Below are 16496 nucleotides of genomic sequence, written 5' to 3'. Positions count from 1 at the left end.
AAACACCCAGCTGAACACTGTATATAAATATATATATATGTGTCTATGTGTGTGTGGGAGTGTGTATGTGTGTGTAAATGCAGTATGTGTGTAAATACATGTGGGGCTATGAATGTACTGTATATGAATATATAATAATCTGTCAACTATATCTATATGGTTCTCTTGTAAGATGTGCAGGCTATGGAGACAGATTCATTTTGTATTGCTTTTCATTTATTTTCAATTGTCCTGTGTGGAATCAATATATCATAGTGTATCATATTGTATTGTATTGTATTTTATCGCATTGTATCTTTATCTTATTGTATTGCATATCATCTTTAGTATATTGTCTCCTACATCAGATTGTACCTTTATCATAACATATCTTATCAAATCGTACTGTATTGTGTCTTTATTGCATCTTATATTGTATTTTATCTTATTGTATCTTTAACGTATCATATTGTATTGTAGCTTTATTGTACTGTACAGTGTTGTATTGCATCATATCTTACACTGTATTGTATCTTCATTGTAGCGGATCGTATTGTTATTGAATCATTTTACATCATATCATATCACATCTTATTGATCTTTATCATATCACATCTTATTGATCTTTATCTTTATCGTATCGTATCTTATCAAATCTTATTGTATATTTATTGTATTGTATTGTATATTGTGTCTTTATCTTATTGTATCATCTTTATTCTATAAAGCTGTAAATAACAAGTCACTGCTCTAAAACATTTAATTTAATGTGTAAGTGAACGTTACACTTGTTTAGTCATTTAGTATTTTTTACATGTTTTACATTATAATTTTGCTCCATTATGGAGATTATGAGCACATGACATCAAGACAGTGTTTCTACCTTTAATTAACACAAAAGGCCAAATACTGGACTGACATGTGGGAGAACTCATTTAATTTAACTTGCTTTAAATGGTTTCCTTGATTGGCTGGAAAAAAATCATGTCTGTTATTCAGTGTTGTATCTCACTATGATGGAAAACTGTAGAAGATACAGTGAATAATAGAATAAAAAACCAAGTGACCCCAAGGGCAGACATTTGGAGTAATGGTCTATTGTCAATGAATAAATTATGTGCAGGAGCACAATCATACTGAAGAGCTTTAGAGGCTTGTTTTTTTCTCTCTCTTCAACCTGTAACCTTTCTTTTCACTCAGGCAGACTAAAATGTCAAATCTGCCGGGGCGTCGGAGCCACGGGCGGCAGCTGCTTTACTGGTAAACACACAGATGACTAAAAGCAGGTTTCTTTTCACAAACGCCGAAAGGTTAGAGCGGTAACGCAGGTTATGTGTGGCGATTGGCTTCTGACCATCCACATCAGATTCTGTTTTATTACTGACCCAAAAACTGAATAGAAAAACTAGGTTTGGTTTGTCATTTTAACTATTAAATGTGAGTAATTGGGTTAATTAAACGACCAATTAGGATCATGTTGTCTGATAAAGGCTTTAGTAATGACTCGGAGACTGTCATATTACCGTTTCGCACTTTTATTTACTTTATCTGTCTTTATCATACGAGAAGACAATTAATTGAATATAAACTTTGTGACACACGATAGTAACACTTTACACCCCATGTATCACTATAAGCAGTATAAAAAACATAATACATTGTTTATAATACTTTAATAAGCAGATATAAGGACATTTAATGAATGCACAGTGTTTTAAACAAGTATAACTTCTTCCATGGAGGTTTTTTTGGATGCCTCACAGGAGAAGTTAAGGTTATTGGCACTTAAAAAAGACACCATATCTGCTTAAAACTGAATAATATTGTGCTAAAACCCATTTATAAAACCTTCACATAGTCCATATAAATGCTACATAAGGCAAATAATGCAAAACCATTGTTTCTTTTCAGGTGTTTGTTACAACAACACTTCCTGAAGGTTCTTTAACATCTTAACTGTGAAAATAATACGACATCCTACACTTTAATAACCCCTGACTGGAGCAAAGACTCAGTTTTAAGGTTGTCGTTGTGACCTGAAACTCTGCAGTCATTCACACGGAGGAAAACTAAAGTCAGCTTCCACACAACTACTTCATAAAACTGCCTGAATGCTGCTTTCACTGAATATATGATTAATGACCCGACCTAAAATATGCAGCTGGATTAGTTGAGAATTTAATATAGAGAAATGATCTCTGTCCTCACAGTGCATGTCGTGTCATAACCATCTGAATTAAATGGAGAGATTTGATGGTGATTAAGGGTTAGAGTTAGTGTTCCTGAAAAAATAGAGAGCAGTCATTATTTGAGAATGTTTTAATATTCATGTTGTGCATTACATGTAAACAATCACAACAAACCCCTTGACGCTGGAGAGTCCCATATTTACATTTGATTTGTACAAAGCTGCTTAATAAAGATATTCTACTGTAACAGTGCAGTACTGCAAGCAAGAACAAATATTCAAAACAGAAACATGTGTAACATCGAAACATGATAGTGTGCAAGTTTATTTTACATCTAATCAAGTTCACGACAGCAAACAGGCCGATACAGCCTTTCAAAGAGGGTCAACAAACTAAAAACCAAGATTAATTCTCCTTCTCCTAAAAAAAAAAAGACACATTCACACCTGGTTCTCTACAACATTTTCTCCTCTCTCCCACGGAACCGGATCCTGCTCATCCTCGACCTGCGTATTTCTGCGTCCTGTCCAAAAGTGCTCCACATCTGGGAAGGTCTTCTCCTCTTGCGAGACCGAGTTCTCGACGGCGTTGGATCCGACCTCAGCTCCGTTCCCTTCTGATTTTGTACATTTGATGATGGGGGGCTGCTTTGAGCCTCTGCAGGTCGCCATAAACCAGATGGTGACCAGTCCTTGGCGCACATCGTCGTACATGGTCATTAGGATGACCGGAGAGAAGGAGCTGCATGCGTAAAGGAGGACCTGCGCAAAGATGATCAAACCAGCAGGGGGTCTGCTGTACCCGAGTCGGATCCAGGTGAATGTCCCCCACTCTGGCAGCAGCATGAGCCCAAGGGCGCTGCTTAGACACAATAAAACCAGGATCACCTTGCTCTGATGCTGGGGACTGGGTGCGTGGTTCACCGCAGTGTGCAACATTTTGGTGTAATAAGCAACTGATAAAATAACCGGCACCACAAAAGTCACAGTTGGATAAATCTTGTAGAACATTTTCATGAAGTCAGCTGCGCACACTGGCATTTCAGAGACGCAAATAGTGTCGCGACCGTATGGCAGTAAAGAGGCAAAAAGCATCTGCGGGATAGGAAACATCATTGACACAATCCAAATAAACGCCAGGGCTCCGTGGATCCACGTCGGGCTGCGGAGGGGGCTCATAGCAGAGCTGGGAACCAAAGTGTGTTTGGCTCTGGTGGTGACAGCAAGGATTAAAGTTTTTGCCACCACGCAGGAGTGCTGGAACCAGTCCGTGGTGCTGCAAACAAAACTCCCCATGGTCCAGGTCTGCTTGTAGTAGGTGACTGCGCGCACCGGGGCGCACAGCAGCAGGATCAGCAAGTCCGTGGAGGCCAGAGAGGCGAGGAGAGCTTTCACCTCAGAGCCCTTTCCGTTCCTGAAGTCACGAATGAAAATCAGCAAAACGAGCAAATTCCCAATTGCTCCAGACACACAGATCCCGATAAGGATGATCGGCATGGCTGTCCTGGCTTCGCCTCCCTGGAGAAGTTGAACTCCTCCAACATAATCAAAGACAGAGACGTTAGCAGGGCGATCAATATCCATTTCTTCACCTGTGACTTTGAAGTTAAAACTCCTAAAAGTGAAAATCAACAAATAAAAAAAATCTAATCTTTTGGTTTTTGGTTCCACTTCTCAGATTTAATCCTGCATGGAAGGGGAAAAGGCGGAGGAGCTGTCCAGGGCGCCGTGGTGCTGAAACACTTCTAATGGGGTCGAGATCGCATCAGCAAGTGGTGGGTGAGCAGGCTGGCAGGTACTGTAGGCTATTTCAAGTGCTGCCATTTAGCATCGTCAACCTCTCACGTCATTTTTATCAGCGTGGCTCGAGGCTAAAGCCAGCCCAAATGTGAGCTCAACGTGATACCATTTACATTCAAACACGTCAGAGGGAGCACAGCAGGGGTGTGGCTGTTAGAAATATGTCGAAGTAAGAAATTATCTGATTCTTCTTGATATATCTCGCTCACAAAGACATCACAAAACATTTAAAAGCCTCTTTAACATGTGAAAAAACAGGCAACAGAGCTGTGACTTTTGCTGAGATCACTTATAGCTGTTGGTGCTTGAAAGCATGGTGCCGAAACTGCAGTTTAACTAAAAGTCATGCAAAAAGGACACAAAGTCCTTTAAGTACATTTACAGATTGCCTTAGCCATCATTTAATCAATGCACCCTACCACAAATATAAAGTAAGGCTCCCTTTAATTGCTTAATTCATGTCTCAAGTTCCTTTACTAAGGGAAATGTGCATTAAATACATCACAAGTTCAGTTACTGTCATGTGTTTATTCATTTAGGTTTAAAGCACAAACAACTTTTAGGGGTACATATTGGTAAACTGAGGAAGAAATTCACTTTTTAAATCCTCCTCTGTCCACTTTTCACTTTTAATCTATAAAGCAAATATATGTTTTAAAGTATAAAGATTGAGCAACAATATGTAACTATACTGAAAGAGGAAATAACACATTCTTATCCTTCCAAATGAAATGTTGAATTCATAACCAATACTGTTACGACCAGCAGATTATGGTAACAGAGCCAGTTTAATGGCTTTTTAAATGTTTGTGACTCTTCCTAACTTGTGCTATTGTTACATTATGTTTTAGTATTATCATGCTATAATGGTCACTTGTGTCTAATAGTTATATATAAGATCACTTTAAGGTGTTGTTTTGTTTAATGACTTATTCCAAATTCGTATCAAGAATGTTTTGTTGGTACAACTTTCCAATAAGACACCCGTTATAAAGAGTGTATGAGTTGTAACCGAATACTTTATTAATTGCTAACAAGTCAGTTACAAGCGTTTAATGATTTTTATATAAACTTTTAAGCCATTTATAAGAAATGGCTTGAGCTCAACTGATAAATTGGCTTGTTGCATATTGGCTTACTGCAGATTTATCTGAATCGTCAGCTGATATGTAAGACTTTTTTTCATGTTTAACATTTGTTATGCGATTTAAGAGAATCCAGTGAAACAGGTTTGTTTACATCAGCAGATATATTGATAACAGATTATTCAAACATCAAATATCAGTATTAGCATCGGTAGAATCCAGTATGAGCGAGCTCTAGCTGGCTCATTGTAGAAAGTCCTCCTCCAACTTTACATTTGCTTAAAATAAAGTTATTAACTTCATTAGGACGACCCCTCCAATGAATTTTGCACCATTATCGTCTTTTTAACAGCTGTAAAAAATCTGGTCCAAAATCAACTTATTCACAGTGTACACATTTACAGACTTAATGCACTAATGTAAGATATACATTAGTTCTATTAATGACTTTATAGAACACATATATTCACTTGCAAGCATTTATTTAGGGATGATCAACATTTATGACTGCCAAATCGAAAGCGGAGATGCACAAGTCCATCATTTCCCTCACAATATCAATTTCAATACTGCAGCTCAGAGTATCTACCAGCTGACCTTTTTTCACAGAGGACATTTTGACTTGTCATAGCAGTAAAACAACAGCAGGTGAACGAATAACTTTAACAATGGCTCAGTTCGGTGCTCAAAGAAGCCCGTATCAGGGTCATGAATATAAACAAACAAAAAAGGGATCCAGGCATAATTAATGTATTATTTGCACCCTTTTTTAACCTGCTTTGACATTTCAAAATGTGTGCTGTGACACAGGTCTATACTGATGTAATATTAATGACCCAAATCTAAAACTTATACAACACGCTGCATGAAACTCATTGGATGAAGCTCTACGTAAGATAACATGAGACTAGGGATTGCAGTGACTGAACTGATGTAACTGATAGTGGACAAAAATGATAATGACAAAGAGACTGTATTTAATGTGGATCAGTTATATCATGGTCAAAACATGATCCACATTTTCCACATCCTGGTAACCTGAAATCTGGTCTTATTAATGGCTTAGGGCAGATCTGTAAAGCATTAGGAAATGATTCAGTAACCCTTAATTAAGACTTTAGTTATATCTTCCACAGTCCTTATATAGGCTATCCTATTAGTAGCAGTTGTTTCATGTCTTTATGTCTAACCAAAACTCCAAAATGCCACCAAACACTGACTGAATGACACCTTCACATCCTCTTGCCTCTTTGTCTGGAGGACTGAAAGGACTTTGGGCTTGGGCTGGAGGACAGGAAATAACAACATTAAAAATAAAAAAACAAGAGTGAAAGAGGCCAGTTAAAGTAATAGAAGAGTAAAATACATCAAATTAGACTGGAAAAAAGTAAAGGAGCATCAAAAAGGCAACATAAAGGATAAAAAAATATATGATGAGCAGCTTTAAAATTGTGTCAAAGGCTGTGGGAAACAGATACATCATCCAATTTAAGATTTAAAAGCAATCAGCATTGTCTCGAGTCTGAGCTTCTTAGGTAGTTTGACAAAAAAAAACAACAAAAATAAGGTTTTTAAAATAAGAAAATAATGAATAAAAAATGATGATTTGAGTCTTTCAGGTCATTCAAATAAATATTAATGAACTAAATCATGTTTCACTACATGTGCATAGTAGAATTATTTGAAATCGTGACCCTGATGAAGCAAACTGCAGAATGTGAGGTTTGTTTACTTGGCTTGAAGAGCAGCCGGATGATGATTGGGAGAGAGGGTGAGGCTCAGGGGGGGAGAGAGGCTGAGGTGATGGAGGGGTGGGAGTTGTGTGGAGAGGTGAGGGTGCCCACTCAAATGCTGTCACCTCCTCTAAGAGGGATGGTTGCTAGGAGACCGGAGCCACCATCACAGTATGGGGTTAGGAAGATGTGAGGCATCATGAAGTAGTGTGAGATACAGACGGATAGAGAGGCTTTCAAAAGACCTCAGATGTAATGAATGAAAAGTTACAACTGTTGATTGCAGAGAGTCGGGAAAAAAAGACTCTGGTTGTATTTAGAGAGGTGACACAAAAGCACATGCAGGGGTGCCGCCCTCGTTGCATGCAGTAATCACAGATAATTTACATGATATGGACCTATAAATACGCTGAGAATACATTTCAGTTTCAGCTCTCACTGATTTTGCAATCAGTGTAACACAAATATAAAATTCAAATCTGCATTTATTTACGCAGATATGCACTTTTATTTTCAGGTTAGGTCCCCCAAGACCTGCATACACATTATCATAAGTCTATGATGCATAATAATGATTTTTATTTAGATTGCACATTTTAATGCAGAAGCGCTGCCCAACGTGATTCACAAAACAGGATTAGCAGAACACAAATATAAGCAATAACAATGATTAAAATGGTTGATGCGTGTTAGTATGCTTTCAGTACATATAGCATAGGATGACCAGCTCGGAGAGAGACAGAGAGAGAGAGAGACACTCTCCAAAATTGACTGACAGGACGCCTGCAAGTCAGGACAAAAATACCTAAGGAGCCCTAGATCATATTTTGGGAAAGTCACCCTTATGTAATCAAACACCTATAAAAAAACTGCCCTTTCAGTCTGTTTGTTGTCTTCATGCACATATTGGGAGGACCCAAGCTCTTATTAAACATGCACTGAAGAAATATCGTCGTCTCATCGTTGGGTACCTCAGAATCAACACAGGAACTGGCATTATCAATATGGATGCCTCATGAAACAATAAAAACTGAAGAGTTGTTAAGGTAGGAGTAACTGAAATTAAAAACACAGACAGATATACAGCTGTGTGTCATCTGCATATGTAGCATCAACATCGAAACCTTTTTGACGTTTATGCCAAATGAGCAATTTTCATTGGATCTCGACAGATTTGTACTCTAACCTGTACCTTAAGCTCTTAAACTCTAACCACAGTCACGAGAGTTTGCACACCTGGCCGATCCAATGTAGTATTTATTATTCTTATTGGACTGAGTAGGCGTGAGTATCCAGCTCTTAAAATAAATCCATGGCCTAACTTAAGTCTAACCTCAAACAGCTGCCAGTATAGCTGTGGATCTGGTCTGATATATTGAATGAAAAGAATCATTATCCATTCAAAAACTATATTTATCCATGTTAGAGGAAGAACATTACCTACAGAAGGTTTTGTCTTTATGCGCTGTTATCATTTTGTCAATCATAGCAGCTTTTATCGTTAGAAGTTGTTTAATGTTCTGTCATTTCTATAGTGTCATTTGAGCAAAGAGTAGTTTTTTCTTCTTAAATGGTGGCAGTCTCATCTTGGCTCCTGGGTTTTTCTCAGCGGGATCTTTCTTTACAAGGAAAAGTGAAAGCCATCTTTTTAAATTGTGCATGTGCCTATGTATAGTATAGTGTCTGGTACATTTACTGTAATTGTGGTGCTTTTTCTTGTACAATAACCCAAACCAGCTGAGATGCAAGAGACCAAATGACTTCTCTTTTCTTTGTCCATGTATGCTTCCACCACTCCAGCCTCTGTAAGACTGAATCAGTATTATGTGAGAGTTGGATCGCCTCCCCCCCAAGGCTTTTTACAGAGTCGGAAAAAGACAGAATAACAAGAGGAAAAAGAAAATGTTGGAGAGGAGGAAGGCGGAGGGAGAGCTATAGAAAAACCCAGAGCTGAGTAATGAACTCCAGTAATGTTCCCTTTGGAGGTATTCCAGTGTAGAAACAAAGAGGAAGTACTTTTTCCACCACGGGGATGTCTACCCTAACAAGCAGACCATGCCATGACAAATTTCTGTCCCAAATCCCTTGATGCAGAAAAGCTTTTACAGCATCAAAGAAAACAAATGCAGGTTTTTCTGATTAGCGTTATTCAGCGAGATCAAAGGTAAAAAGGTCTCCCCAGGTAACCACAGACAGAAACCGGTGTTGCTATCAGAGCCTCTCCTTATTCATGTTCAGAAGTGGAGAAGCGATTAGCAATTTGTTGTTGATGTTGCGACCCTGCTTTACATGAAAATTGACTGCTTTCAATCCCCCCTCCTCACTCCCCTTCCATCATCCCCTACAAGTGAGCTCAAGACAGAGAGTGATGGGTGCTGACATCAAGTTACTCCTATATATATATGTAAGTGGCAAGACTGACAGTTACCATGACAACTTGTGGATGGATGCCACTTGACTTGCAAACATGTTCGTAACTGTCTTCGTGCCTCAGTCAACAGATGAGTTTCACCTCTTTTAACGGTTTTAATTACTCTGCATGTCTGGGTGAGTGACAGATAAGGATTGTCATGATGAGCAATTCAAGACAGCTTCAGACTTACTAATATGTACATGTTGTATTTTAATTCATTTGAAATGACACTTACAACATTTTTTTTCCAGCCAAAAGTAAGACCGAATGCTCCTGAAAATGTCAAATGGTGTAACTACAAAATAATGATAAATATTTAATATTTATTCTACCTACAGTGTATTTAAGTGTACCTATAAAGAATAATTACTTAATTTTACAACTTTTTTTTCTACATTTCAATTTTAAAGCATTTTGTCAACATTGAGCAGCACATATCCTAAAAACAACCATTTTTCTAAATAAGTTTTGACAAATTATATAAAATTTGTTTGAAAAAAACATAGTGCTCTGTTGCTAGAAGTAGATTATATTTATTTCACATTTTATTGTTTTTTATTTATTTTCCTGTACATAATCAGATTTTTATGAAAAAATACTGGTTACACCAATTGACACTGGGTTGCATCTCATCATTGAGCCCTGTACACTGTGTGTGTGCGTTAGCTTTGTGACAAACTGCAGGAAACATCTTCATCGTTGTTTGGTTGGTTTGGTTCAGGCATCATGCAAAGAGATAAATGACTGCCTTTAGCAAAAGGGCAGACTCCCGCCTGCAAAACAGCAAATAATTAATGTCAAAGGTTTTTTTTATAGTGTGTGTGGGAGGGGGGGGATTGGATGGAGAGGTAGGCTTTTCCTTTTTTTCTTCTTCTTCTTCTTTTTAAACATTTTTTAAAGATAATTGAGTGCAAAATAAATGTAAAAACACATAAAAACACATGGCATAAAACAGCACCATAAACAAAAGAATACAGAATTAAAATAAATGAATACAATTTGGCCTTAATATTAGATGCACATGTGGTGTGTGTTAGTTTTTGTGTTGCATGTGAGGATACAAATGGGAGAGAGCAAGAGGGACAAAAGAGAAGAAGACAAAAAGGAAAGAAAAAAAGAAAGCTGCAGAGGCGTTGGGAGGCATCTCCGGTTGGGTGTAAGAGGTGATAGAGTGAAACCAGGACGGGTCAGGACAGAATATTTTCTTCTTTAATCTTAAATACATAAAAAGCTAAGACATATATGCAACTGACCGCTTGGACACATGGTGCTATAGCAGGTACTATAAGCATTGTAGGATCTGTGAATATTACTTCAATCACCTGCTTTTTAATGATTTATTCTCTCTCTTGTGCAGATGAATGTTAGCTCTATGCTGCTGCCTGCTGGGGCTTCCTGCTGTTAGCTGTCACAGCTGATCACGACTCTGACAGTGATCACTTATCAACTTAAAGCTGATGTTTAAAAAAAAATCCACAGTGTTTTATAACAACCAGAGGTGGAAAAGGACATTTCCTCAAGCTCTGTACGTTACTTTGTATCGGAGACAAAGACAAAAGTAGAAAACAAAGCAAAACCCTGTTAAATAAGTTACATTTATCCTCATCCTGGGTATGCATATTTAAAAAGATAAAGCTACATCATTTATTTAACTTCCTAGCAACATGAAGAAGACAAAGATCATCATTATAATATAATCATAATTGTGTGTCTCGCTCAGAGATAATCTTTTTACAAATGCATCCTCCATATTTATTATTATGTGAGTCAGTTCCTCCATAAGTTGAACTAAAGCAGAGTAACTGAGTATGAAGTGCTTAGCTGAGTGTTTCATTTCAATACTTCACAACATTACAGAGGAAAATAGTGTAACTTTTTACTTGCATTTATTCGTGAGCTGTAGTTATTCTGCAGAATAACATTAACTTAAAAACCTAAAATCAGTTGTTCTGTTTTGTATATCTTATCTATATCTTTGAAGAATGAATGTTGGTGCTCTTCATCAAGGTATTGATTTTCATTATTCAGAGTTAGCTTTGATCCTTCGATAGATAGATAGATAGATAGATAGATAGATAGATAGATAGATAGATAGATAGATAGATAGATAGATAGATAGATAGATAGATAGATAGATAGATGGATGGATGGATGGATGGATGGATGGATGGATGGATGGATGGATGGATGGATGGAAGGATGGATAGATAGATAGATAGATAGATAGATAGATAGATAGATAGATAGATAGATAGATAGATAGATAGATAGATAGATAGATAGATAGATAGATAGATAGATAGATAGATAGATAGATAGATAGATAGATAGATAGATAGATAGATAGATAGATAGATAGATAGATAGATACTTTATTAATCCCGAAGGAAATTAAGGGCATTCAGTAGCCCATATTAAGTCAGGTTGTACAGTCAGTCAGTCAGTCCAAGAAAAGAAGTAAAGTCAGCCATCCCTCTCCTACAGTGTGGAGTTATAAAGCTTTATGGCCTCGGGGACAAAGGACCTCCTCAACTTGTCCGTTGAGCATGACAGCAACAGAAGTCTGCTGCTGAAAATACTCCTCTGTCCAGTTAAAGTGCTGTGCAGGCGTGGCGGCCACAGTCCATTACTGACAACAGCTTGCACAGGGTCCTCTTCTATTCTGCCACTGATGTCAGAGACTCCAGCTCAACGCCAACAACAGAGCCAGCCTTCCTCACCAGCCTTCCTCACCAGCCTTCCTCACCAGCCTTAGTTCAACTTTTCAATTACAGCATCAACCCAAATCTACACAGTTGATCAAATTACTTGCAAAAGTTTTGTTTTCATTTGGGTTTATTTAGACTTTTATTGATTTGTTTTATACTAATTTACTTTGAGTTTACTCCTGGTTCTATTGTTATCATTTAAAAAAGAAAATGCAATGTTATTAACAAAAAAAAAATCATCATTTAAACAACTAAAATGTTACGAAGCGATATATAATGTGATATATCTTTGCTGTCCTGTGAAAACAAACCATTCATGAGCAGCTCTGTTTTCAGTGTGACATCACTATGGGTTTATTTGATTTGATTTTAATTGGTTTATTTCACTTAAAAAGCAAAGCAATCTTCTAAACTCACTGGGGGAATATTTCATCTTCCAGTTTGTGTTAAAAAAAAAGTTAAATAGCAAATTTGGAGATACATGTCCTCACTATACAAGGGGTCGATCTGCTGCAGGATGAGTATACTTCTATTTTAGATGCTGCTAGTACATTTTAATAATGCATCTGTACTTTTTTACATAAGTAACATTTTAAATTGATGACTTGTACTGCAAAGTTGTCATATTGTGTTATAACTACTTACAGTTAAGTAAAGGGTCTGAATGCTTCCTCTGCCGTGGAAAACAACAACTATGATACAAGTTTTGGTACTTCGCCTGAGCATCTTCATTTCGTGAGGCTTTAAAGTTTCACAGCACTAAACATCGGATTAAACTGTTATATTTCTTACTCTGAATTAACTGACCACTGTACACACTTTAAGTTACAGCAGAAGTATGTGGACATTTGGACACTTTGGATCTTATTCAGTCCACATTTCTATTTACACAAATAATCCCCATTTAAGTGTTTTGCATGTCTTGTATTAGTTGTTTCTGGGTTGTTTTATTATTAGTAGTATAATATCTTGTATGATATATATATATGTTTTGCTAACTTTATTATTCTCATCTCTTTGTATTAGTACACTGAACGCTTAATAACATTGTCATTTTTAATCTTATATTATTTTTATCTGTTCAGGGACTACAGCTGCCTCTTGGCAAACTCTTGTCTCATTTAAAGTTAGATTATTAATGTGCTCTGTCTCTGTAATAATGAACCAATAAATAAAAACACTGTAAATAAATTCATGTTTCCCCATCTAATATTTCAACATTACCAAAAACCAGTACCATAAATGAAATGGAAAGAACTTGACTTCCCTGCACATGAGAGAGACATGAGACCGAGACAAGACTTCAACCTCATTTCACACCTTTAAGATGAACTGAAGCAGCGACTGCAGGCGAAGACTCATCACCCGACATCAATATCGGATGCTTCACAGGCAGCAAATCCCTGCAGCCAGGTTCTCTGAGCTTGGAAGAGGTTCAATAGTCACATATGAGTTTAATAATGTAGTGTTGAGATACCTTTGTGACAGACAGGGTTGAGTGAAAGAGTTGAAATTCTGCTGGAAGTGCTTTTACGTTTAAAAAAAGAAAGAAAAGAAAATGCATCCCATCAGAGACTTGTAGGGACTTAATTTTGCTTTTAAGGTTGTGAATATAGATGCTGTGCTGTCAGGATGAGGATTTCTGGGTTTTGTGTAAATAAGGATGACAAATGTTAGATCTGAAGAAATACTGACTGAAGAGTGCCACCATGTGACAGAGGGAGGAAGATCAACACAGTCACCCACGCATGTCATGGACCATTTCTTATCTCTAAGTGCTGGATTTAAATGGAATATGTTGCATCTTATTGCAAAAAATTCAAGAATAGGGTATTTTATGCTATTTAACATAACTATAAAATCAACTTTCTTCTTCATATATGCATAATATAATAATTTAAATTAGTAATTTCATCCTCTAATTAAAGAATTCCCACTTTTATAAGACAGATGTGTAGATGCTTTAATCTTTGCATGTGTTTTATATATTTTTTTTAACTGTATTTATTTATCTCATGAAACTATCAGTACCTTTATATCAACAGAAGATGGCAGCAGATGATAGTTTATATAAATAATCCTAAAAGCATTTCACCCTTCAGCCACTAGATGGCGGGTTTGAGACATCAGTGGTTTAAACATTTGATGATTTGGAGTGAATCAGAAACAGTAATAATCTTTTGTTGGTAATCTGTTTATCTCCCGTTAAAACAAACACTTCTTAACACTACAGGGAGGGAGTATGAGAAAAGCTCATTAAACTTAAAAGCTAGATCAGTTTTATGATGAATTTAATTGTAACTAATATGTGTTGTAGTTTGCGCTAAACATGCTTTATTTAAATGATCACATCAAGTTGGAAAACAACCTCTTAAAATATCTATATTTCTACTGTACTTATGAATACATGTATTTTGGGCAATTATCAAATTATTATACAGTGAAAATAAAACATTAAAAAGCTTTCTTTAACAGGAGCAGGGTTGAAATCCATCAGAAATCCTTTAAAAGTACCTTTATTTTACCCTCATTTGACTTTTTTCATTATACAACAAGGCAAGGGAAGATGGTTTTATACATATAGCACATCTCCTTACATATAAATTCAGTAAGACAAGTACAGAAGATTATAATAAATGAAAATACAACAACATGCAACAATAAAAAGTTAAGAAAATATACAAGAAGCGGACAAAAACCATCAGTAAGACAGAATTAAGGCAATGTGTCTGCCTTCAACAACTGTAAAAAAAATTAATACATTTAAAAAAATCTTTTCAAGGACAAACATGTGGAAGATTAACTTTTATAACTTGGTGAAAAATGGTTTATAGCATAGTGTGAAAATTATTTCATAGAGGCTTTAAACAGTCTGTGAGCATCCGCAGCACTTTTTATTGCCATTGATGTTGTGTTATAGTTGAATCAGTTCATCTGCATCTGTAAAATCAATCTGCATTCACATCTGGATTTCTACCTGATGATAATAAAACTGTCTTCAAGTCTTTTTCACACTGTAGTTAAATACAAGCCAACCGTCCTTTGAAAGAAGAAAAAGCACATTAAAAAACCTGAGGGATTACAGCAAGTTATCAGCAGCTGTGGTAACTAGGATTTGTTGTAAGTGGGCCTGAAGTATAAATCTGGTAATTTTCTAGATTTTTTTAATCACCAAATTCAACGACCAAAACTAGTAATTAATTGATCCTATTAACAAGTACTGTCTGTATCCAAAACCTGCTCATTCCTCTGTGCTTCAAAGCCCCACTGTTGTCCAAAAACTATTAAAAACACTGGCATGTTCCTGCATTAACATGATGACACACTTTTCATTTAATTTTCATTTAAACCTTTATTTAAGATTATTAGAAAACCATTAATAGTGACCCTAATTTACAATGGTACCTAAAAACAAACAAACAAAAACAAGCCAAAAAATGAAACATATATAAGCAACATAATAAGTTAAACCAGCTACAAACAGGCAGTAAATGGTTATTAATCATATTCCTGAAGTGTCCAAGAGGAATGAGAGTATTCGGTTTTATATCACATTGTAAGAGGCTCCATGAATTAACTGCACTACAACACTGAACAGAGTCTTTTCATGTTCAGTCCTGAAGAGCCAGACGGTTAGAAGTGGACCACAGTTCAAGTGTAACAGAGATGTGATGTATGACGGTAAATCTTCCAGATACCAGTGATCGTTGCTTCATCACACCCACATAAACTGTCCTACTCCTGGAAATACTCAGGAGACCAGATCCAGGTAAAAAATAGTCTCCAACAAAAGACACATTTACTCCAGTTTGAGTAACGTTTGTCCAGTGAGTCTTTTTTTGTGGTTCTATTTGTAAGTTCTAACACAGGATTGGTCTTTTCTTTGATATTCTATTGTAGTTAACAAAAATTGAAGTTTAAGTCCAATCCTGCCACTTTTTAAATGTATTTTTCAAACATCACACATACCCGTACCTCCTCCTCTCTATCCTCCCTCACAGTAGCTGGAACATTATTAAGGGTCACACCTCCTGCACAGCATACAAACTCTCCCTGACATTAGAATAATAACAACAACACATGATAAAACAGCAAACAAAGACTGAAAGACAAAGACAGAAAGAAAGGTAAGTCTGGTGGTAAAACCTCTAATTCAGAGGCGTCAAACATTCGGCCCGCGGGCCAGAACAGTCATGGCTTCTAATCTTCCTGTAGACGTCTAACTTGGGATAATTGTTACTTAAATCTGAATCACATTGCTTGTCACACTTTTCCTCGGTGGGTTTTGGACACATTTGTATCAGTATTTCTAACCAGGGTAACCCTAGATGGTTTATTATAGTAAAATGATAATATGTATTATAAATTATTATAGGTATTTATGCAATGTTTTTACTGATCCGGCCCACTTGTGATCAAATTGGGCTGTATGTGGCCTCTGAACTAAAATGAGTTTGACACCCCTGCTATAATGAGTTTAAAGCGTAAGGCTGGCAATTTTCTCTATTGTTCTTATCGTGAACACATCTCATGTTTGGAGTCAAACCAACACTGATCTGATCTACTGACAAGTATCATGTGTGTGTGTTT

At 36.6% G+C, this 16496-nt stretch overlaps 1 protein-coding gene across 1 annotated transcript; it reads right to left on the bottom strand.

Annotated features, from left to right (window-relative positions):
• Nucleotides 1-2608: 2608 nt before the first annotated feature.
• On the bottom strand, nt 2609-3751 carry LOC134001256 (G-protein coupled receptor 151). The gene has a single exon (XM_062440824.1). It carries the CDS (start codon nt 3749-3751, stop codon nt 2609-2611), a length of 1143 nt encoding a protein of 380 aa, XP_062296808.1.
• Between the last annotated feature and the right edge of the window lie 12745 nt (nt 3752-16496).

Source organism: Scomber scombrus, chromosome 19 (genome assembly GCF_963691925.1).
Source record: "Scomber scombrus chromosome 19, fScoSco1.1, whole genome shotgun sequence".
Lineage (NCBI taxonomy): Eukaryota > Metazoa > Chordata > Actinopteri > Scombriformes > Scombridae > Scomber > Scomber scombrus.
The sequence above is the reverse complement of the archived record's forward strand: the minus strand, read 5'-3'. Positions and strand labels throughout refer to the sequence as shown.